General features: G+C 36.6%; 1 protein-coding gene across 2 annotated transcripts in view; it reads left to right on the top strand.

Moving 5' to 3' along the window:
* Positions 1–2,690: 2,690 nt before the first annotated feature.
* Positions 2,691–26,461, top strand: part of LOC121315831 (syntaxin-binding protein 5-like) — a 136,420-nt gene continuing 112,649 nt past the window's right edge. For both annotated transcript variants that reach the window (XM_041250307.1, XM_041250308.1), the window contains exons 1-2: positions 2,691–3,421; positions 6,286–6,383. In XM_041250307.1, the coding sequence (XP_041106241.1) occupies positions 3,296–3,421; positions 6,286–6,383 (224 nt within the window). In that variant the 5' untranslated portion in view covers positions 2,691–3,295. The remainder of the gene's footprint in view (positions 3,422–6,285; positions 6,384–26,461) is intronic.

The following is a 26,461-nucleotide window of genomic DNA, read 5'->3' as shown; positions in this document are numbered from 1 at the left end:
CTACTCCAGTGACCATGTCCTCGCGGCTCACGCCACAATTTTAACGGAGAGCTGTCAGCTACGCAACACAGAAGCTCGCCGTTAAAATACCTGGTGCCTAACCCAGGATTTGCATATCACAGGAGAGCAGAAGTGGGTATACCCCCCGTATCCCTTATATAACAAGTGCGTAAACGCTATATTGCCAAGTTAACAATGAGTAAACCCCGTTTACCCTCGAATACACCACTGCTTGTTGTAGTGCCTTAAATGTAAATAAATAAATGATCAAACTCAAGTAATAAAAGAAAACTTATGCAATCTGCTTATAGGAAACGTTTATTGTTCACTACTGTTTCTTACTGTAGTGGTGTTGGGTGGTTTAAATGAGGGTGTAAATAAACTGTAGATGAAAGTTGCTGGTTCCTGCTGATCACCTTCTGTCTTGCAGTTCAAACATACTGCAAAAGTCTAACTGCAAAAAGCCCTACAGCATGTGTACCAAGCTGCAGCAGTTTATCAAGAGCATTGTATTTGAAATATTGCACAATCTGAAGTAAAGTAAAAAATGTTCAGGTATGTCACTTTTTAAAAAAAATCACAATAAAAAAAGGTGCCTGTAATAATTTTAATAAAGTTAATAAGAAGTAAGATAATAAACTGTGTATCGTGTTTATTTGAATAGTGCTTTATTTTTTTTTATTGTATTTTGTATTATTTATGAGTAGGGTGGCCTGCTGAGAGATGAGCGCCTTGTTCTACTTGGTAGCAGCAGATGTAACAGAACATGACAAACATTGAGAATTATGTAAACAGCTGCAAATAAGACTAGAATCTATACCTTTTAGGGGCAATAACAATGGCATTTTTGCATATATTTAGAGAACCACTTATTGGTTTTGATGACATTCTGTAGCACAGATTACTGATATTATCACAATGCACACTTCTGTAACACATATTTTTAGATAAAGTGGATGTAAGGCCTAATTAATACATTTTTTAAATGATACTGACAACTGTAGCGGCAGAGGAGTTTTTTTTTTTGTTCTATTAAATCTTTGTTTTTTTACAACTGAATTATTACTTTTAATTATTCCAGGTTTCGAGATTTACAATTATACTGTAAATACAGTATAATCGTAAATCTCGAAAAACTACTCACTTTTAAATCTTTTGTAGTCATTTTTGTATTACTTTAGTATAAATACATGTTAGTTTGGATTCATATGTTGTTTTTTTCTGACTATGTGAACGAAAAGACACACATTTGCCTGTTTTCCCATTGGAAATAGTGATATTTTGAAATATCACTGTCCTGGTAACAAAAGCAAAGTTTGTAGGGAATAATAGCCATTTTCTATACTTTTGAGGCATAAGCAATTAGGAACTAACACTTACTACCCAGGAACAAAAAAAAAAAAAAAAAAAAAACTGTGAATTATCAAACACCACATTTCAATAGTTATTGATCACCAAGCTTCAGCATCCTCATTTATTCAGATCTGCAATCCATCCATACCTTCGACACCAGAGTAGTTTTCTGAACCGTGGTATTGCCTTTTTTTTGCACCTGTTTACCTATCAAGGCACACAGTCTGGACAAATATTGCACCCATGCTATTATTTAAGATTTTTCTTTCAAAGAGGAAGTCAAATTGTATGCACAAGCCTATTTCAAGACTGCACATTTCATTAACTTCAACATTATGTAGAGATAGTGGAGCAGCCTGCTTCATCTTATACAGGTACAGTACACTGAGCAACTTTATTTGGAGTACCTGTTTTATTTTATGTTTACTTTATTCAGCATGCTACACCAAATATTAAGTACAGCAATGACAACCAATATAAGACTGAGGTGCATTTTTTGTTACAATGAACTGTAAGTAATTTCATTATAGGAACTACAAAAATATTGGTTATGCATAGATGCAAGTTATACAATGATAGGGAGTATAGATGAAGAATTGTGTACTGTGATTCATAGTTAAGTCCCCTATTTTAATTCAAATGCCAGGTACAGAATGATATGCAGGGATATGCTTTTCTCACTTATCTTTCCCACTGCCCTGGACAGCACCAATGCACCCAATAATGTCAGAGGCTCTTGTGTTAAACTGCTGATAAAGTTGTCTGTTTGAGTTCTGCTGCTTCTATTATAATGTAGAAAGAAGCTACTACTAGAACTCACCTTACACAGGCTTCCAAGAAAGACACCTCTGGTCTATATATTCTGGAGTGTAACTTCTGCACACACTGTCACATTCTATTTAGCAATAGACCCCCCCCCACCACCACCCCCAGCAAATATCCCACATACCATAATATCATGAAGTAAATGAAAAAAAAAAAAAAAACTAGTGCCACTGGACGACCTGGTAGTGGGAGTAATATTAGAACCTAATACACACACTGTGTATCTGAGTAACTCATCAGATCAGTTTGGTCCTATTTGCTGTAGGCAGTGGCTGGCGAGAACATGCACCTGCAGCAGGTGTTTGCACTATGAGGGAATATGCTGTATATACTGGACTTAGTGTACCCAGCTATTTGAATTTTAGTACAGAGTAATTTATATTCTACGTAGTAGTAGCATTCATTTACATCTCCAATAACTACATTGATGCAGTATCCTAGAATTCCAGTTGTAGTATTTTATTTTCCAAATGAATCAAAACGAATTTCTTAACATATCAGTACCCGTGACGATTTTTTTTTTTTTTTTTTCCCTCGGGAGGGAGGCATTTGCCATACTTCCAATATAGTGACATCAGTCCTTCTGTTGTCTGTTCCTGCTGTTTCTCTCCACTCCCCTCCAGGTGCAATCAAGCAGTGCCTGACGTTAACGGCGCCCTAACAAGAAACAAGCCTCTCTCAGCAGCAGCATCACTATCGCCTCTGCTACACATCCGGGTGTTCCTCTGAATGCGCACGTTCCACTCTGCAGCTGCGTTTCCGTGTTAGTTGAGGGAAGAGTCGGGAAACTGAGCTTGATAGCTGCAGAAACGGAGAGGCGGGCGAAGAAGCTCATATCAACACTCCAATAGCAAAATAAATAAACAAACAAATAAATAAAGGTTAATTACAAAATACCTATTCGACGTTCAGCAACAAGGCGACAGACGACCATATATTTTGACATGGAGACTGCAGTTACAACACTCTTTTAACATGTGAGATTTACAGAATACACTGTAGAAGAGCGAGTGTACGTCTGTGTGTCCCCCCCCCCCCCCCCTTTCATCCTTCCCTCCCCCTCTGTACGTATCTCATTTTTTCTGGTTCATCTTCGTCTTTGTGTTTTGGGGGAAAAATGAAGAAGTTTAACATCAGGAAGGTCCTGGACGGCCTGTCAGCGGCTTCATCCTCTTCTCAACCTGGACACAGGGATAATGACATCCACGAGACCCTCCAGTCCGAGCACTTCCAGCTCTGCAAGGTGGGAATCAGACATTTTACAATACCGTTGCGTTAAAATAAAATTTAAAAAAAAGAAACAGCGTGTGTGTTATCTGTGTGCATTTACAACCATATCATTTTTATTCAGCGCTAACATGAATTCCACAGAATGAAAATGTTATGCAATAAATGTAGGGAAAGCAATGACATTTTACACCTGTGTTGCCCTGCACTGTTGACTGCGTGTACAAATAGGGATTACATTTAACGCCAGCATCGCTGTTTATTGCAATTCAATATACATGTATTAATTTACTATGGAGCTCGGGAAATTATTTATGCAGATTGAAATCCAACAATTTCAATTTAAATACAGAAATCAAATACCAATCTTAGCATTCCATTAAATGCCAAATTGCTTATACATACATTGGTTACAAGATGTAATGAGGAATGCGGTGCCATTTATTTACTGTAATGTAATGGTAGCGAAATGGATACTGTGATATTTACAGCCACTTTAACCAACGTAATTTACACTAACATTAAAATAATACATATCAAAAAGCTTAAATATTGCCATTGGTCAGGCTTGTAGTACAACACATTACACCAATGTTATCAAATACAAGCCTTTCAAATGAAATGTGCATCTATTATGTGATTGAGCATCAACAACATTACTAAGTGCCCCCGTGATGAGTTAAGACAACTTGTGAATGAGGACTCGACTACAAATGTTTTTTTTTTTTTTTTTTTGTTCTGCTACCTGAGACTAGTAATACCCCGTTTCGTTCACAGATGCGCAAAACCCTACATGGATTTGAAGCAGGGAGCGTTTTATTAATTACCAAGCAGTACTTTTTATTCCTTTGCAAACGCTTTACTTTTCATTTACCGTGCAGAGGCCACTGGACAGTTAAACGCGGTTGTAGGCTAATGAATAATTAACTACTAAAAATAAATAATCATGACATTGATGTGTGTACCTTGTTTGTCAGCAGCATCTCACAGGTACATATGTCAATTGCAACGATTATGGAGGAACAATACAAAAATGCATCTGCATGGTTTTCGACCGCTCATTTAAAATTGTAATGCGTCTTTTATTTGGAGCTTCTAATTTTAATCCGGGCGAGTGTGAGTCGCTCTTTGTCGTCATGACTTTTTCAGTCAAAGTGCTGTATTAAGATAATTTTGATGTACATAAAATGTATCTTGTTCGTTATACTGCAGAACATTTAAAAGTTATATTCAACGGTGTTTCCAGCTCAGTAAGGTGGTCGGTGTAACCGCTTTTAAAAATGTGTTATGGATGAAATATTGACAAAGTCCCTGTAAAAAGCCCACAGGAAAAAGGCATGTGTTTTGAAAAGATAGCGCAAATATTTATTGTTTAATCTCGATTGACAGATATAATATGTGTGACAAAAATACACACCGTACACGTAGTGGGTGTTGCACTTTGTAGTGTGTACATACATTGCATTTACGGCATTACTTGTATTAAGTCGGTCTTTTTGAGTTTGAAGGGTAGGCTATATTCGCGAAATGGTTTGGAATATCAAGTTAAGCCTAAAACCCACTCGGGTTATAATTTCATAAGATACGGTATGCAAAAAAAGAAAGTTTTATTTGGTCAGTGTGTGTTTTTTGTGTTTTTTCTTACTGTAATTAGGTTAGCACCTCTATAGTATAGACTGGCTACATTTTCAGTAAAATACAAATTTCTACTAACGCTCATATTTAAATTGCGTAAAATCAGTTAGACGTTACACTGCCCATATTAACAAAAACAAGGAATAAAATGGCAGCATGGCCTTTGGTAATCGCAGCAGTTGGATGCAACTGTCAACACATAAGAGAGGCGGTTGTTTGGAGTCCACGGTGATTATTTATTTGCAGCAGCACCTTGCATTTTAGGTTGGCGTTGTGTCAGTGAACCCCGATGAAAAGATGTATTGTTATATCCTGGCAAATTATATTACATCACCACGGTATGAACATATGAATCGCCTATGGGTGAAGGTTTTTTTTTTTTTTTTTTTACAGTTCTCCATGGCAATAAGCAGATGAACATAAAGCAAGCGAGTGAGAAGTGGCACGCGTAGATTAGACAGCCTGATTCAGAGATAAAAGGGAAGCTACATAGTTAAGCTTAGTTTGTAGTTACTGTGTGAAGGAAAGTGGGTTTTAGACGTTTCAAATGTATGTGATCAGACTGCAGTATGAAATAGGCACGCAATGTTTCTACCGCACCGATACATTATAGTAAAGATGGCTCTTTTCAATATTCAGTGCAGCAACAGCAAGTGCATGCAGATATAAACCAAATTATAACTACGCTATGAATTTACTTGCAGTTTTAACACATATATATATATATATATATATATATATATATATATATATATATATATATATATATATATATATATATATATATATATGTGTGTGTGTGTGTGTGTGTGTGTGTGTGTGTGTATATATACATACACACACCAATATATTAATTTGTTTTCACTATATAAATGTGGAAAACACATTTTATTATAGTTTTATATTTTTAACATCGTACTGTATTACATTGTAACAGAGATTGAACATTTCTATTAAGAACTTGTCATACTTTACAAAAACATAGGCAAAGAAGGAAGTTATGGTTTATCATTATTTCATACCGTCAGAGTAAATGACTGCCAATGTTTTATTTCTGAGACCTTATATGTTTGTTTCATTTGTCGAGATGATTAAAGTGTGACATACTGTATTTATATTATGTATACATGTAAAGATGGTTTCAGTGATAAGCATTCTTTTTAATCCAGAATCTTTTTTTTTTTTTTTTTTTTTTTTTTTCTTTGTTGCCCTTCTGTTGTGTGGTTGGTATTCGTGGATCTGCAGACAGTCCGTCATGGATTCCCCTATCAGCCTTCCGCTATGGCTTTTGATCCTGTGCAGAAAATCTTGGCCATTGGAACCCAGAATGGATCTTTGAGGCTGTATCCTTTCCTTTAAAGAGCATACAGTAACTGTAGTGTCTGATTTAACTAAATTACAAATGCATTTCATTGCCTCAAATGTGAACCTCTGGCCTTCATCCTGTTTCAGGTATGTACATTTATTGTTGAGGGGCAGGGGAATTTCAAGTTAGGGAATATTCTTTAACCACATTGTTCCGAATACCAGTATCCAAAATGATGGTAATGTAAATATAACCATTAGGAGCAGGATCATCTCTCTTTTGCTTGTGATCAAGGAGCGTTCAATGGGGGCAGTCCCATTATTAAAGAAAGAGTACATTGATTTGGAGTTAATGGATGATGCTGTGCCATGTGGCTTTCCCTAGAGTTTTAATGTGTCTGCATATTTAAAAGGAACATTTCATATTTTAATCTTTCTGTACAGTAAAGGGTTTCTTGTGGTGTTGCACAGAAGAGTTTTGGAGTGGACAGAACATTAAGGTGAATGGGAAATTAAGATTTTGTTTTTGTGTCTTCTGACAACTCCAGTCAGGATGAAGACAAACTGTGTAGATGGACCAAACTAGTCCAAAACTCGAGCAAAATAATTATTCAGTTAATGTATCATGTGACCTGAACAATTTGTAGGCCTAATATTTAAAATGCCAGCAGTAATGTTTGGTGGCATTTGAGCTTAGCCTTTCCTTTTAGAATATGGAATTTGTTTTCATACATATTTTACTGCTAAAAAAGATTAAGCACAGGCAGAACAAACTCGCTTTGTTATGAGTGAACGTTTTAGATTTGGCTTTCTTTCATTATGATGGCTGTTGAACTATACAGTATATACAGAATTTTCCATCGGTATCAACAGGGATGAGGGACTGTCATGTAGCATTTAAAAAATCTTTACTGTTTACAGTTTAGAGAAGTGGTACTCCATTTTGGCCATCAAGATCTATTCCAGTCCATGTTTGTACTCCAAGCAGGTTCTAAAAAAGACTAGGACAGTATTGGTTCTTGAGAGCCAGAATTGAGGACCACTGGTTTAAAAGATTACAGAAAGTGTCTAAGTTGTCAACATTTCAGTCAAAAAATCAGAAATGTTCTGCTAAGCTGCTAAGTGTCTTCCTTTGCATAATGATTGGTACAAATTACACTAAACAGTGAAATGGAGAGTGTCACAGAACACACAAATAGCAGCACCGTTCGCTTGTAGATAGGCTTGCTACTATAAAAAAAAGTTTTTTAATGTAGAAGTTTATTTTAGAAATAATTTACCTTTTTTTTTCAATCTTTATTTTTCAATTCAAGCAGAGAATGGGTGAAATTGACTTTTTATGCTTTAAAAAACAAACCCAAAAAACCCAGACTTTTTATGCCATTGAGAAAAGTCTCATTTAGTTAAACCCCTTTATCATACTCAACATGCAACAAAACCATGGTTACCAACATTCTAATTGAAATAACGTTTGGTCACAGCAGAGCTATACCTTGTAAAGAAAGATCCTACACAAATTTCAGAATGGACTCAAATAAACTGCGGAAAACACAGCATATAAAAGTGTATTACACAAACTTTTGTAGCATATATTTACAAGTAAAAATAATATGCACAGAACAAAACACTAGATATCTGAATAGAACTAACTTGCACTTCTTATTCAGAGTCTGAGCTCCACCCCTCTCCTGCTTAAGCACAGCTGGACTCGGAGTCACTGGAAGGCAAGACAGACAGGCCCGCTTTATACTGCCGCAGAGACTTCAGCCATCAGCCAGGGTATTGTGCACAATATTCATTAAGTGTTTTTCTCTTGTCCCATTTTCAAATCAAATTAGCAACTGTCACCATATACCTAAAGCAAAAGCTTACGTACACCTTTCCCGCTAATTTCAAAGTAGGCACATTAGCTGGCAAAAGGAAGTGCAAAGTCGGTGATGATTGACAGTCATTTAAACAAATGAGAGCATTCTAACACTGCTTCAGTCAACGAGATCTGTCAGAGCAGGGTGAAACTATAGTACTGACGGATCACTGAGATGACTAACAGCGACCCCCAGCCATTCAGAGCGGAACGGAGACAGGACAGACTGCAAGTATAACAACTACACAAACTAGAAAGGATTTCTAAATGATTATTTTTGGTTAGAAAATAAAAACAGTGAGTGGTTTTACCGATGTTTATTGTATATAAATTATGGATTGTTGAACCCTGAGAGTTGAATTTCACCAGCTAGCAGCCCCTGTTAGCCTGTGAATTAACCCTGGGCAATTCTCAAAGGTATTTAATCCAAAAGGTCATTGGCGTGATATTTTTACAAAGCAATAACACACCCAATAAAGTTGCTAAACCAGAAATACTTGGTCTTGTGAGTAGTCTTGGGTTGTTTTTTGTTTTAGATTTGTAAGTGGTGTTTTTCCCCATCAGACAAATATAATGCCAATGGTGATTTAGAGTAGCTTTGAGAATCTAGCCCCCTGTTTTATGATTTGTGATAGCTCAATGAGGCAGACAACAGGAAGAGATTTAGGTGTTTCAACAGTTGAGAAGTACATTAATAAGAATAAGTAATGTAAAAACATCTGGTCAGCACTAATCTAGCGCTACCTTATGTTGCCTTAGGTAACAAAGTCAAAGATAAGTCCCATTCGAGGACTGAAATGAGCCGTAAAAGCTTTACACATTAGTATCTGCAGCTATTGATTATAATGAACAGGTGTGGTGTTTATAAATACAGAATTCTTTTTATACCCAACTTTTTGTTGCATTTTTTGTTTTTTCTTTAAGCCAAAAAGGGGAGGAAAATATAGTACCTGGTAGAGCAATGTCTAGGGCTTTTCCAAATTTCATCCCTAGGCTTTGAGTCTGCTTCTTAACTCCTCATTTTTGTTCAGTTGGTTTTCGTAGCTTGTCTACCGTATGCGTCTTAAGTTAATATAGTTTAAGTATAGTTTAAGTGTACACTTTTCTATTCCCAGCAATATCTCATGATGAAGTTGCGCACAGTTCAGTTTTAAGGTTTTATTTATTTATATCAGAAGTCGCCATTGCTCGGAGAGTTACTGTTTCACTATAGAAATACATTGATGACAAAATTAAATTAACAGCACCGTGTTGCTGCTGAAGTGATGAGGTTTTAGCGTAATATCTGTACAATATGTAAAACCAAAGTGCAGATTACTATACAGATGCCTGCCCCCCCCCCCCCTTTTTCCCTTTTTTTTTTGCTTGTTCATCCATAACTTGTACTGTACGGACATTTCCTCTAAGGCAAAGATAAATGCCTAGCAGTTTAAGTGATTCTTTAAACATTATTGATTCTTCCAGTAGGAATGTATTTTCACTAAGCTAAAATAAACATGGGTGATAAATTGTTGTGTTTAGTAGTGTGAAACAGTGTGCAGTGCAGGTGACCTTCTGCATAGCCATGCCTTATGTTTGTGACTAGACCCTTGTAGGGAATTACCGATAGGCCTATATACTGCAGTGAATGAAATATAAAGCATTATCATAATGCAGCTGAATTGATGGCTCAAAATGTAGTCCTGCTTTTGCACCCAGATTCATCAGGCAGGATGATTTTACAACTGAATTAGAAAGAAACACATTGCTTCTGTTGCTATGAGCGAGTTTTAAGAAAGAAGTGCTTTGTTTTCCAGGTTGGGAGCAAATTGCAAGTTGCTCTTGAGCTAACCATCTCAGAGTATGCTGTAGAATACAGACAGTGCCTGGGGTTATACATATCTGTGTTTATGTAAAGCAACAACAGCACCATCAATTTGCAGGACTGCTGTGTTGCTGCTTACTCTGCTCTTTTTTTTTTGTAACCCTTGCTTTACTTAGAGACCTCTTTCATAAACAGTAACCAACATACTGGCGGGAGGGAGTAAAGAGTAGCATTAAGAAAGCTTAGCAGTGTGTTAATGATGCAATGAAGCAGTGGTCTGAGCATTAGCAAGCCTTGGAGTCAGAATACCAGTGGTCCAGATAGCTCACATTTAGCTGATGGTCTACTGTAAATGGACTTTAACATGCTGAAAACAGGACCCATCTGTTCTGATCCGGTTTACTGGTGACACCTGATATACTGTATTATAGCATATCCAGCTTATCAGAACTGCCATACTTACACACAGTGCATTGCATCTATTTGTTTAACTTATAATTATTCTCTGAGAGTTTCATGTTTTCTTAAGTCATTTAAACCATGTTGTTTGTCCACTGAGTGGCCTCATTGTTTGTCCTTAGCTAATACAGGTTATTTTTCTTGCATGGGATATGGTGTGCATGCATCCTTAGTTTATGTTAAGTGCTTTTTTGCTGAAAATGTTGGCACAATATAACCCTTTCGGGTAATACTATAAGTGTCAGTTTATGAGTTGGAATAATACAGTTCTTAAGAAAAAAAATTGTTTTGCGATTATTTAATTATGATTGCTTTGTTGGAATTCAGTGGAAAATGATAAAGTAATTACTTAAATTCTAACCACTTCTTGTATTTTACCTTAAATGCAATGCTTCAGAAGAGAAATTTAATTTGCCTAAATTTTACATTTAAGATTTAGATTTAAGAACATAAGAAAGTTTACAAACGAGGAGGCCATTCGGCCCATCTTGCTCGTTTGGTTGTTAGTAGCTTATTGATCCCAGAATCTCCTCAAGCAGCTTCTTGAAGGATCCCAGGGTGTCAGCTTCAACAACATTATTGGGGAGTTGATTCCAGACCCTCACGATTCTCTGTGTAAAAAAGTGTCTCCTATTTTCTGTTCTGAATGCCCCTTTGTCTAAACTCCCTTTGCGACCCCTGGTCCTTGTTTCTTTTTTCAGGCTGAAAAAGTCCCTTGGGTCGACACTGTCAATACCTTTTAGAATTTTGAATGCTTGAATTAGGTCGCCACGTAGTCTTCTTTGTTCAAGACTGAACAGATTCAGTTCTTTTAGCATGATTCCTAGCTACAAAATAAATATGACGCACAACACGAGAAGTAGACTTTAAATATGTTTTACACAATAATGTCACAGAATATATTAAAATATAACGAGTTACATTTTCAAGTAAGTATTTTCAGGGAGAAGGAGTGGGGTCAGGGCTAAGTGAAGAACAGTCTTTTGGCATTTGCAGTAAACCGATAACATTTGGGGTACTTGTGAGACAGCTTGTCCATAAAAACCATTATACTATCTTTAAAGATACACCCACCCCTCCCTATATCGCCCCTCGCTATACTGCTGATTCAGTTATATCACAGTTCTGGAGTTGGCTCCCCATTTTTACAGTCTAACTGTGCATGCCTCAGGTGCCCAATATACATAGGCAATTTCACTTAGAATTACAGTTCATTTTATTTTGTACTGCACATCACAAATAAAAATATATAAAACAAACAAAGCATTAATATCGTACTGTTATCATATACACACGTGTTGCACAGTAACACAAAGCATATTAGATATCTACTTGCTGAAGCGGTTTTTATTTTAGCCAGCAAATTGTTACTTGTGGCAGCAGCATTGCACTAGCAAAAGTGTCAGGGCAGTGATGTCGGTTCCCTACCAACAAGTCTGCTGGGAGTGGATTCTTTCAATGCAGCAGGTTTGGGCATTTGAGAAAGGAGAGGAAGACTCATAAAATTAATTGGAGACTGAAGTTGATGAGAAGCAGTTACCCTCTGCTGTACGAATTTAAACAGCATACTGCTTTTTATATGAAAAATGAGAAATAGTAGGTTGCATAGAGGATTTATACTGGACCCTGACGCACCCGATAAAATGAGGGAGTGATTATACAGTATTTGTTAGCCTATTTGTTTTTCAATGGGTCTCTTGCGATATTGCGGCCATCGATATATAGCGGATTTATATTGGACTCCGACACCCGCGATATATCTGTATTTTCTATTCAGAGATACCAAGGTATTTAATTTCTCCCTTCATCACCACTATATATATATATATATATATATATATATATATATATATATATATATATATAGTTATAATGGTCTCCAGGCTGCTGGATATTTATAGCAAAATTACAAAAAAAAATTCTGTTACAGTATAGGCCAAGTATCAGGTTTTGCACATTACACCAGCTTTCAGTATTTCTGTTATTTGCACTTCAGTTTCAGGGTTCCCTACCTGATTGTGAATTAGTCAGCAGATGGACGTTTTTGCTTCTCTAGCTTCTGGTTGATGTTGTGTTACTGTTAAGTATCATGTTGGGGGCACACACACACACACAGATTCTATATAATTTTTTTCTTTTTTTTTTTTCGATCTGCTGACAGAATTAGTGCAGTTTAGGCATTGGGCCTGCTCATCAAAGGCACAGTGTTTGTTTTTTGATTGCTCTTTCGGCTTGTTTGTGTATTTCAAAGTTGCTTCTGTAGTGCTTTTTTTTTTTTTTTTTTTTTTTAAACTCAATAAGCTGCTTGTCCAAGTCTTTGACAACATTTTTTTTCTCTATCTTTCTTTCTTACCTTCCTTTGCTTGATCTGCCTTCCTTCCTGAAACATTTCACCACATAGCTTGCCATTAAGACCCTGTTAGAAGGAAATGTCTGGCTGAGTCATGGTTATCAGAAGAGGCAGGCGTTTGAGAACATTTGGCTGGCAACCAAAACAAAGATTCATGGAAATACATTTAGTATGAAAATGGAATTATCCAGCTACAGTACAGTTTTTATTGGGCTGACTGCCTGCATTTAGTATTCTAAACAAAACTGATCTATCTGACATTGCTGCTGTGGCTTCAATACTCAACACTTTTTCTAGTAGTGTTAGTGCCAAAATAATGAAATCACTATTATGATCAGATTTGCCAAGGTATATTTTTAGTAAATTCCTTAAAACAATTTATTCTTTTGAATTACAAAGGCAGTCCATGACTGAGAGCTGGGGTACAAATTGGACAAGTTTCTTTTTTCCCAATTTTTGTACCATTGGATGACAAATGAAAGTTACTAATGAGTTAAAGCGGGAAACAACTTTTATTATAGGTATTGGTTATCAATTTAAGAAATGTAATGGAATTACCTGTTTACCCGGTTGCTATGCATTGTCTGGCAGATGTTCCTTATTTTGGTCATTTATGTTTAGTGGATAAGGACAGCAAGAGGAATGGAGTTGAGAGTCCTGTCTCTTCTCCAACCACAAGATCAAACGTCATTGAGCTGGCCTTGTAACTGGGTGAAAGACAAATCAGTCTGTCTTTTCAAGGCTAGCATATACTGCAAGTTTGAGACAGGGTTATCTGAGGATGCAGGCATCTGCAGCTATAGTTTGCAACCACAATAAAATGTCAGCGAACTGAGTTATGGGGGATGATGTGAATGAGTGTACTCATATCTCAAACTAATACAATGAGCAGTTTGCCTATAGTTGGCTTTAAAATAATACTGTGCCCACTGAAATAATAATCGTGAAAATAAAAATTGCATGCATAGTGAATTATCTTTTAAATATCTCTCTAGGTATGGAGAAGTGTTTTGGGGGGGAGCTGTCTGCTTAGAGTACAGTGAAATTAATATGTAATATAATGTATAAGATAGAGCCTACTGATTAGTAGTCCTGCACTTGTACTGTGTGGTTTCAAGGAACATGTGATAAAAATAGGGGATATAAGGAGCTTTTACATATGTACTTTTGTACAACAACAAAAAATTGAGAAATGCCTGTGACAAGTATTACACTTATTTTAGTGCATTACCCCTCTCATGGCAAATTTGATATGCAAATTGAAGGCTTTGAATGTGTTCACAATGCATAAAAGTTCCATCTCCCTGTTGCAACTCAGTTTCAGTCACGCTGGGGAAGACCTGTCTCGGACTTCGATTGAGGTCTGAGAATATACATTTGGTTGACAGGTGCTGTATTTTAAGACTACACCATTTTGGTAACCACAAACATTGACAGTTATTGTGGGATGCTATTTTATGTGCTGTGGGTGTTAATCACGCTTACTTGTACCGACACCAGCTAAGTGTTGTTTGGCTGAGGATATGTACTGAACTGTATGTTACAGACATAGGCCTACATCTTTTCAGTGTATGTCTAATTTTATTTTGTCTGTGTTCCTAAATAGGATTGGACATATTACTATTCCAAGGCCTGAGAGGTCATTCAGTAATGGACCCAAGCATCCATGAAAATATTGCTCTGTTTTTGTCTAGTTAATAATGCACCTGTGCACAGGTACTAGAAGGCCAGATTAACTGTCAGATGTTCTTGCATTTCCAGACCTACAGGTCAATAACATTTTTTGTATGTTGCCCTGATCTGTGCTTCCCTGGAACCTTAAAACATGTCATCCATATTGAGCATAAGAGCTTTGGAAGCCGTGATTGCTACATCAAAACAATTTATCCACCTTCTCGTAGTAGTAAATACTAAAGCCATTTATCTCAGTTGTAGGTTCCTTTGTTTAGATGACTGTTTTAATTGACGCAAAAAGTATCTGGCAGTTGATTTTCCCAGAAGTCTCTTGTTGCATGGCTGGTGAGAATGCTGGATGTCTGTATCTGAAGGTTACAAAGGTTATCTGAAGGTTTTTTCAGTACAGCTTACGCTATCCAACACTTTGCTGTCAAGGTGGCAAATGAAGAAATGAAAGTTCTGCCTCTGGATAACACAAGCTGGAGGGGGAGGGGCAGACGGTGCTCTGTGTTCGAAATTAATTTAGTATTATCGTATATTTTGTTTCAAACATGTTCTACCACAGCACTTCTCTTGCACTGTCTTGTACAGTAAGTATTCAGTACATATTTTTCTGAAGCAATAGAACTGCAATAGCGATACCTTCAGTGCTTTGGCATAATATACCCTGCTCCAAGGCACAGCAGCAGTGTCATGTGAAGTTTCTATGTATAATGATTTGGTAGTAGATTTTAAAACAACTTAAGTTATTTATTTTTAAGTAATATGCATTATACATTAGTGTGATTTATAGGATTCACACATTGCCAAACAGTTTCTGTTAACAGAAAAAAAGAAACATACAGTGCGTGACATGCCGCCTGACGACCCTTCGAGGATTTGGAACTACCTTTGAATTTCTGGCTAGCGAACGAACCTTTGAACACAGCCGTATGTTTAAGTATTAAATTGATAAACACTTTTATACATTTAAATATACATTTGTTTTTATTGCTTAATATATCTATATACACATTGATAGGTTAATCATCTGATTAATTAGTAGTTAGTCTGCAGGTCATTAAAAATTAGTCAGAGTACTGTATAACTAACTTAAATCTAACCTATATTCTGGGGCAAGTGATGTCAGCACTGTCGTCAGTGCTTGCATCATTAGCTCCATCAGCTATAAAAAGACTTCCTGTGTAATAAAATAGAATTCCTGGTGCATGGCCACAGTTTGATTTGAGATACTGTATAAGTTATTAGAGCTGTCAACGGATTAAAATTAATTAAAAAAAGTAATAAGCACGGGCGCTACATATCAATGTGTATCACTCCGTGCAATACAAGGGTTTCAGTCCCGACAACAATAAGACACTAATAATTAACACACAACACAGACACTGTCACTTCTCCCGATAGTGGGTGCTCTTGTGCAGGTGTGGTGAAAGACAGTGTGCGAAACAGTGCTGTAGTGTAGTCTGGGTTTAGGGCTGGCTTATAGCAACAGCTCCCGGCTAGTGCTAGCCGTCTAACAAAGACAATGACAAACAGCATGTCAAACAAACAAAACCCGAAACATTCACAATAATGAATTACTTTTGTTTCCTTAATGGGTCCTTTCAGTAACCACATCAAAAGAAACAGATTACGACATCACACCCCCTTCGATAACAAGTTCAATCACGTCTCCTCCAATCCATGACTGACACAGTTTACCGTACTAGGGTGACTGCTTCTGGTAACGTGACTCTGCCCCCTAACCCTGGTATGAACTGCCCAACCATCCAGTACGAGGCACAATGTTCCTGTTACACAGCGCCCTCACAGGTAGAGAGGGAGATTGCTGGCTTGGATTAATTCGCTCTGTCACATGGCATGATTAATCTGTGCACATTAATAAAGGTAACTGTTATAGCGGTTGTCGTACATATTAATACTAAAAAATGTAAAGAATAAAAAATAAAAATCCAATGGGAATTTGGTCTTTTTAAAGCATTTTTATTATTATTTTTTTTAAGTAAATGTAACGCATTTTCAGAGAACATCAGTTGTTTACATAGCCACTAACTTGGCTTCCTGAACCCAACAGAACCTCAGGCACAAAAGAGATTATGCTGTTTGGAATCTTGTTACAGGTACCTGAGAATGTGTGGCTGTTGACAGGAGATTTCTTAACATGCTGTCTTAGTAAAAAAATCAGAGACAATGATTTTGCATAATTACCTCTATTTGAAGAATTGGTACTTTTGGGTATTTCTGATGTACACCTCCATTTTTTCTTAAATTGGTTTAACCAAATCGACTAGAATGTTTCTATTGTCTTATGGTATATTTGTTTTTATTTTAGAAAAAGCAATTTGAAATATTACTTCGAAGTTCTCACTATAATTCTCCATAACTGTGTTTATAATAAGCAATATCGCATGAAACGTAGCTGTGCTTACACCCTAGCCTAACATATTTATGTCCGTCTTCTGCTGAACAATGATTGGACAGCTGTAAAACCAGGGCAGGTTTTTGACTTTCCCATTGGTTAAACTCCCAATTATCTTGCCTCTAATAATAATATTAAACAAGTATTTTGCTGGTTTTCAGCAGGCCCGTCTAGCAATTGTCTACTCTCTTCTAGACTTGCGTCTCTCCTCTGACGCACCACCCTTAGCGCTTTTATATTCTGGCCGAGGGGTTAACTATCTATTAATGAATTACCTTATTACTCCTCAGCCACGAGAGGGAGGCGTGACTGTCAGCTAGTTAAATAATCAGTAGCTGATCAGTCACGCATCCTCACTAGGTATTTAAAAATAAAAACAATAACCTGGCGGAAAGCATCTCACTAGTCCTGCCAAACAATACATACTAATAATTAATAATATTGGACAGCTTTCGCCGTCGCATTAATATATAAGTCAAAACAATAATAAGCAAAGGGGCAGGACACTTCGCCACAATTCTCCCATTAGTTAAACCTACAAAAGACCTTCAACTGCTTATCTCCCGTCTCCACTGACTTATGATTAGACTGCAGAGGAGAAAATACAGATCTTCTATTGGCTGAATTTATTTTCTATACAAAATAGAACTGTACGATAAATGTTTAAAAATTAAGCTGCAATCAACTCTTTAGTTGATTAATTGGTCTGATTAGTCGATTAATAGGAGCAAGGTATACAGATGTTATTGGATCAGACTCTCCAGGCCTGTAATGCGAGATTACCACATAATCAGATGGGGACTTGGCAAAGAACTGCAGTACCGAAGGAAGTCGGATTTGCCAGTCAGCGATTTCCTACTTTGAGCAGATTTGACAGTAACCAGGTCAGGGTACAGAAGAGCCCAGGGCTGTGATGGGAGTTGGTTGAAGAAAAGACACATTTCCACCAGCAAGTACATTTTACATGCACAAGAAAAATTGAACACTAAAAAGGGAAAGTTTGTGTATTTTGTCATTAGTGTACTGTGCTTCAGTTCTGTACTCACATTTTTTACTGGGTACTGTGTAAAATGTTTAGAAAATATTCTGTCTTTGTAAGAATCCTTAAAAATATGGACAGATAAACCAATCAAAATTTAGAACTCCACCGCCACTAATAACCCCTCTTATATTAACTAGCTATTGATCAGCTGAAAACTGAATAATGGTATGGCTATTCATGTTGTACCATACTTACATGGATTCTATTAGCACTTCTTGCCACTGGCTCAACTCTGAATAAGCATAACATTAACTGTTACCATATGGTCACAATATTGATAAATGATCAAAAAGCCTTGGAGTAAATGAGATAACCTTCACATGTCTAAATTAAGTTTAAGGTACGAAATGCTAGAAAAATCTGTGTGTCCTTAAATCTACTTTCCCCTTCACCGTCCCACAAAACACACACTAACAGAATATCACTTTTAGGAATTTGATTATATTAAAGAATGAACACAATCAATTAGTGATTTAATTTTTGCTTCAGGAAATCGAGAATGTAATTCAGTCCAAAACAAGTGAGCCCATCTAATTTTTGTGCATGACAAACAAAAATCAGAATTAAATTAAAAAGATTAACTGTCATTTTTAGGTAGGATTTCACTAAATTATGCTTTATTATGGAGACATTCCTTAAGAAAAACTAATTTGAGTACACTTTGAAACTTATTTTTTATATTCAAACTACGTAATCATATGCTATATTCCATCAGAGTGAAAACATTCATTTAAATCTTTTAACAGATTCAGCTGTTTAGAAAGGTGTAGTACAGTATACTGTCGGTGGATATTTGTCCTGATACACAAGCTGAAAGTCACTTTGTCAGTCAGACCTCAAATGGGTAGAATGTTCACTGGAGCGGAATGGTTAAAGGATTGGTTTCTAAACTACATTACCCAGAAGATGATTATTCCTAGAGCTGGCAGTCAAACTTTACTGGACTCCTACTGCAAAGGCAATTAATAGTATTATTGCATTAATTTAAATACATTTGTTACTGTGTATAACTGAGGGTTTGTCAGTTAAAAAGATGTGCATTTGTGTTCTCTGTATATTTTTGCTTTGAGGTTTAGTTTCGTTTTTTATTTTTAATGTTCATTTGTATTACTTGTCCCACAGGCAAAGTATAACGGTAAAACGTTGTCCCTCACACAAATCTTGTCCCGTGTGTCTGGTGATATGAATTGCACACCCCTGTTTGGGTAAGGTCAAATCTAATATACAGCAATATTAAATAATTAAGTTTAATATATGGTACTGTCTAATGTAAAGTGGCCAGTGGTTGAGATTTTCTGGTATTGGAGGTCAAACACTTGATCAGATGGTTTGGCTCCAGATTGACACATAGCTGCACTGAGATGCTGAAGACTGTATACTGGGAAACTTTTGAATGAGTATGTTAGAAATTATGACAAAAGCCTATTTAAATTGGGTGCCATTGTGGAAGCTTTGTTTTTGTAACGGATTTTTTTTATACCAATTACAGTATGTTTTATGAAGGGCCATAGTTGCCCAATGTTTTGGGCTTTAAAATATCTAGAGAGACTTAATCTTGCAACCTGGTCTACTGCTCAGTTAAGAACTTTTTCATTTTCTCAACCCTTGGTGTAATTAAAATAATAATTGTAGCTCATCACCCAGATTGATTATAGACCACAGGTCCTTTGGTAAGTACCTTTACTAGGAATGTCCACAGTATTGTATATCAGTGTGTGGACTGCATCCCCAATTATGCATTGTTTCACAGTTTGTAATTTGGCTTTGTTTAATTATCATACTGTCTTGTTCCTGTTTAAGCATACTTGACTAACTATATCACTGACCTTGGGAGCGAAGCATTTTATTTCTCGCTTTGATGGTGGTTTTAATAGGATTTGCCGTAGAGAGCTTGGTTGCTGTAGCCTTAGTGCTTTAGTCACAAACAGGCTTTTTTTCTTTAACTTGCATACTACAGTATAATGCCAGTTTAGCGCAACCCTATGTATGCGTGTATGCATTGTATTTTAGGAAGAACAATATTTACAAATAGAGGATTCTTACCAGTACATATTCAGGCTGGTAAACAATCTTATTTTACAAATGTCAATACCCAGGAAAACCCTGTGGCGTACTATGTTAGGGCTGCATAAAGTGGTTAAAAGCACTACGTTTAACACTGTTACATGTATATGAGAAATAGTTATTAGATGATGACTAAAACCCCATTATAAACCTCATGCTGTTCTGAGGTCAGTGTCTGTACATATCTTCCCTTTGGTCTTTAATGCCGGTACAGTGCATTGTTAGTTGGAATGGATTACTATAAGAAGCGAAAATGGTTGAAGTGCTAGAGGAATTAAATATAAGTACAGTATATAATGGGGGGATAATTTACTGCAAAGTGGAGGTGGCTGTACACACTGTTCTGTTCCAATCATGCTGTATTTTCAGTAAAGTTCTGAATTTGATGGAACTTTGCATGGGTATTTTTTACACGTTGTTACTTTTTTTGGTAAAAAAAAAAAAAAAAAGTGTTTTGCTTTAGCCTTGGTACATCAGTAAATGTACAGTACTTAAGAAAAGAACCTCCCAAAAATAGCATAGCAGAACGCATCATACAACACTAAAGACAATCAGAATTAAAAAAACCCACTGAAGTTGTACTCTGTCAATGTTAAACTGCAATAGTATTAAGATCTATTATTTGCTCAAAATGATGTAGTGCTGTAGTTTGTTAAAACATTAACATAAAATTAAATACCTTGTTTAGCTGATAGTAAATAGAATTGGGAAATGAGCAGTCTTTTTGCTGAAAACGCAAACATACCACAGGTTATTAAGAGCAGAGATGAGTTGTTTATTTTTTCAATCTGATAAATAAAATATGTATAGCAAAAAAAGTAAAAAAAAATACTAAAACGTGTTATTGGATTTATAGCTATGCGTCACGACATTACACAAGCTTCCAATGATTACACGTGGAGTTTGTGAAAAAAGATTTCTTCACTTACCCAAGAAAATTGGAATATTGATATAACGTGTTTTAAACAAAACTACTTTGATAATAAATAGGCTATCTTGCTGCAGTCGCAGCTCTGCTAATTTAAATTGAGACATTGGTCGTGTTCTTATAGCGCAGATTTCCGCAGTTCTGCACAGAATCATAGAGATGCGCGGCAGACGTCGCTCAACACCCACAGGAATGTGCAAATTCTGCATAGCCCAGCGCATTTTGAAGTGTTACTGCTGGAGGCTGGCTGCAGCTGTGAACCAAAGGGACGATGCAAAGATCATGAGTGACCTGCTAATCATAATGCAAATAACCACTGAAACTACTGCTGCCACCTTATTAGAGGAGGCGAACGACATTTTATCATTAGAGCAACGCTGTGAACAGCCTTGTCAACGCTATATTAAATAAATCAATTATTTAAACAAACATAATATACTAAATCCGTGATAAGTGATGTATAATTTTATAATAGTTAATGTTAATCAGTTACGTCAAACTGACTGTTGATAATACCTACAAATGTAAAGATGCACGTTGAAAGTGTGCAATATTGGAGAAGGCATTTCTCTAAACGCTGTGTGTGACGAGAGAAAGACAGCAGCCAAAATACAGTGCCTGTTCACAAAAATATCGTCCTCAGACACTTCGATAAAGCTGCAAGTACCATCGCTTGATTTAGAAGCGTGTTTGCAATTGAAAAATGCTTTAACCATTGTATCGAGGAATTACGATAATCGCGGTGTAGAATTAAAGGAATGGTAATAATACCGTAATGTACCTCAACCGTGGTAACCGAAAAAAACAGTGATTTAGTGACCCCAGAGATTTGTTATGCCTCCACGATACGAATCGCTTGCACAGTTTGCATTCAACTTTTTTTGGTTGTCTGGGCATTTAGCAAAAAAATTCTAACAGCAGAGGGGTTTCTAGAAATGTCTTTAAATACAGCTTACTCTATACAACGCTTTACTGTCGAGATGGCGAATGAAGAAATTGAAGGTTTCACTCTGGGTAATACGAGTGAGAGCGGGGAGGGGCAGACAGTGCTCAGTTTTCAAAATTAAAATTATTTGTGTTATCGTGTATTTTGTATGTTTCAAACATATCCTACCATACTTCTCTTACACTGTCTTGTACTTTAGATATTTAGTGCATATTTTACTGAAGCCCACTGCTTTGGATAGTGTACCCTGCTCCAGTTGTACGTAACGTTAGTGGTAGCAGGTTTTATTAATTTTTGTTTACGTAATATGCATTATACAACTCAAAAGATCAAATTTTGCATGCGAGTGACATAAGTTGTGATTTTGTAGTATTCACACCAACTCCACTCCTAAATGTCTTTTGAATTAATAGAATAGGACTTGGCATTTAACAGCATTTTAAAAGTTAGGTTACGATGTACAAGGAATATATTAAGGTATATTAATCTACAACTTTGGACACAGTATATAATCTATATAAAAAAAAAAATTCCCCTAAAAGTTCAATGTGAATTTCATAGCATTTGTTTTTAAATATATAATTATGGATCATAATTAGTTCTGTTCCTGAGATTTGAAGGTTCATACATTTTGTCTCATTGTACAGGTATTTAAATTAACCCCTGTTAACTTCTGTGCATTTTTAGAGCTGTCAAAAAGTGAAAAATGATTCATATTACTGTACACAGAATGCAAAAGGAGCTTCATTCTCCCCTTCATTTATTTTTAGTGCAGAGTGGGTGAATCATTGCTGTCAGAAATCTTGTGCTTGCAGATGTTGAAGATCTTGGTATCTGTTAAATGACCTTGAGAAATTATTAGGTTTTAAGTGGTGGCAATGAGCACAAAATATTGTAACAATCAGTATTTAAATACAAGCTACTAGTTTACACTATTTTTTTGCATCCCCTGAAAGGATTTTGTACGAGTTTGTTAACCTTGCCCGTCTGCTGTATCTACTACTGCTATTATCTCAAACCATTTTAACTGGATCAATGATACAATCCTTTTCACACTCAATTTTACTTTGTGTACAAACCATTCGATTTTGCCTAATGATTTATGGTCTTCAATGAAGCCTGACAAATCCAATTTGATCGAAAGTATGTGAACTAATGCATGCGATCAACATCCGAAATACTGTAACTAGTCAGTAACTCAGATCAGAGTGTGTTTCTGCTAGTGATGACTTGGATTCTATAAATTAACACACATTAATTGATCTGGTCACATTGTTCCAAAACAGTTCAACCAAAATCAATAATGATGCGATCTTGAACACATCCCTGTGTCTAATATAAAATGATTTACTCTTTTAGGCACCTGATAATGTTACCAATAACTGTTCCATCTTAAAATAAATTAAGCGTTGAACAAACAGAAGAGCTTCAATACAAACTACAATCTCTCTGAATCAGCAACCTGCAGAGTATACAGCGTACATGTAATTCGCTCTGTGTTATGAATCGACCACAAGACAGTTGTTCATTACTTTTACGGAATTCAAATACTGATTGACTTCTCAGCTTTTTTTTTTTTTTTTTTTTTTTTTTTTTAATTGGATGCTTCGTGCAAAAGATAAATGGTTTAAATGTCCCTGTGATGGCCGGCTCAAACAGGCTCACTTGGGTTCTTTTCCCTTCAAAAAAAATCACAAACGACACACACTAGCTTGAAAGAAAAATAGCGCTGATGCACACTTAATGAACACAAATAAACAAAAGAGAAAGAAAAACCTAACTCTGTTTTTGGAGCTCTCACTAAACACCAACAGGAACCTAACTAACATGCAGGACAGCTAAACCATTTACCTGCCACAAACACCAAAAACTTACACAATACCTTGCTACGACTGCTCACTCACACAGTCGAGCTCTTCTCTCAGCAGCCCTGAGTAGACTGGCTGCCTCTCTTAAATACCCTGCACCTGGCTCCAATTTACAATTAGCACCAGGTGCAGGGGTTAACTAAACAATTAAACAATTAAAACCCTTAGCCCATTCACCCAAAAGTGCATTCTCACATGTTTTTTTAGCAGGGAGGATTTTAACCTCCTCCCTGTTATCTCACAGTCCCCTAACTAAAAAACGAAGGGAAAGAAATGGCACTGGTACAATAGGTTATGATAGTGTTGGGCTTACCAGTTTCCACATTGTTAACTTACCAGCATGCTGCACTAAAACCCCTGATTTATAATTATTTATTTATTTATTTATTTAAAAAAAAAAAAATTGGTATTCGGCTGGGTGTGCGTGCAGTAATCTACAGTACAAAAAAAAAATGTGAAAGTGCTGATTCCATTTAGAAGCTGTACCAATCTTTTGGAAGCACATTATGCAGAAATATGTACATAAAGGGGGTATTTAAAGGACAGCTGAGGCTGCAAGTTTCTAAGTGTCGTGAGACTGAACATAATATGCAGTGTTTAAAAAGCTGCCCACCCCTCTACACTATTCACTTAAAGTGAACAGCACAAACCTATAATAAAAGCTTACTGTGGGCTTTCAACAACATCTGAAAGACATAAGGTTTTGTGGGATGATATTTCTAATAAAAGCTGTAATACTTTACCTTTCGTGGTCTTCTGTGCTTCTTTTACTCTGCAGTTTGCCGATTTCAGGGAGATTGTAGTTTGTATCCCAAGGTCATGAAGGAGAGCGGGTTTGAATTGTGTTATTATCCAGTTATTTTTTAAATTTTAAAATTGCACACCTTTTCAGTTTTTTAGTGCAGCTTTCCCTTGTAGATGTTAATGAAATATTTAATTTTCATGCTGCTGTGAGTGGTATAAAGTAACATCACAATGCTGTGACATTATTATTTTTTTGGTAAAAAATTTTTGGTCATTTTTTCACAATACTGATATGTGATTGACTGAACAGTTGAAGGCCACCATATACAGTATCTTGGAAATCAAATCTGATTTTGATGAAATAAGGCTCTTTTTTTTTAGTTTTAATGAAATGTCCTGGGAATTTACTGTGTAAAGCTGGTGAGGTTAACCCATATCAGTATCAAAATGAGGTGTAGAACTTATTTAAACTAATGTATGCAATTTTAGCATTCAGTGATTTTAAGCGTCTCTCCTCTTAAAATGTAAATAACTCTCCAAATGCATGGCAGTGCTGTGTTTCTTACTCTGACGTAATGTGTTGCTGAGCAGCAGTAGTCGAGTGTAAGTTGTCTTCTTACTGATCAGGTGGGCTTGCTCAAAACTCAAGTACGATAGAGATAATTGACAAATGGATCAGCTAAGCCTGCTTCAGTCACGTAAACACCTGTGCTTCTAAAATTTCGATATATTATTATAAGATATTTTTTAACTTTATATTTTTTGGGATGAGCTATCAACTTGCCTGTGTAGTAGTATAAGATGATGATATTGTCTTACTTTTGGACTGTACCAGTGATGTATTTGAAAAAATATAATTGTCATATAAAATAATATATATAGGAACTACAGTGCTCCCTCGCTATAACGTGGGTCTCAGGGGACACACATTATAACCGAAGAGTGTTAAAACGGGAGAGGGGGTGGGGGGCGCAGTGAGACACATAACAGCACACATCTGACTAAAATAAAATAACTCCCTCTCTATAATGCACTTATAATGAAGGGAAAATGTAACTTTCTGTGAATTAACCATGCAAAAAGCACCATGTAATCAATGCTGTATTTTTTACAAAAAAAAAAAAAAAAAAAAAAAAGGTGGGGGGGGGTAACATTCCCACTCGTGGATCATTTTAGTGAGCAGTTTTTATAAATAGCCTGGCTAAATGGCGGTCAGGAGTTCAGTTCGAAGCGACAGGCAAGCAAACCAAATGCGAGAAGGAGAGCTGTTTGGGCGAGGGGACGAGGGAATGGGCTGTCCCCAGGTTCGGCTGTCGGAGCTGGGCTGAAGCGAAGCTAAAACATCTCGACTCCCGGAGAAAACTGCAGCTCCTGTCGCAGCAAAAAAATAATACATTAGGAAAGATAATAGGCCTAAAATTTATTTAGTTGCAAAACGAATGCTGAATAAGATGTCTGTGATATAAAGTGCCAGCACAGCTTTTCCTCAGTTCAGATACTGTATCAAAAGGGAGAGACAGAAACGGAAGTTAGACTGAGAAGTTGTTTACAGTTTGAACAACACTGGTACTGTATATACTGTAGAAATGTTGCATGAATCACTAGTACAGGGGATTGGGGGACATGCTGTAGGAGCGTTATGTCTAAGGCACGATATAACCGAGAGCCTTATAGCGAGGGAGCACTATATCCAGTTATTGTATTGGTAGTCAAAGGAAGGGAAGGAGAGGAAGAACTGGGACTCATCAGTGTAGAGATGGTAGGAGAAGCCAAGGTAGGAGGTGAGAGTGCCTAGCAAGCGGGTGTAGAATGAGAACTTGAAGAGTCCCAGGACAGATCCCTAAGGTACACCTGTAGAAAAGGAGCCACAGCAGGAAACCTGGAAGGAGCGGTCAGAGAGAGAGGAGGAAAACCAAATAAGAGCAGTGCCTGAGATCTCCAAGGTCAGAGA

The sequence above is a fragment of the Polyodon spathula genome, chromosome 5 (genome assembly GCF_017654505.1).
Source record: "Polyodon spathula isolate WHYD16114869_AA chromosome 5, ASM1765450v1, whole genome shotgun sequence".
Taxonomy (NCBI): Eukaryota; Metazoa; Chordata; class Actinopteri; order Acipenseriformes; family Polyodontidae; genus Polyodon; species Polyodon spathula.
The sequence above is the reverse complement of the archived record's forward strand: the minus strand, read 5'-3'. Positions and strand labels throughout refer to the sequence as shown.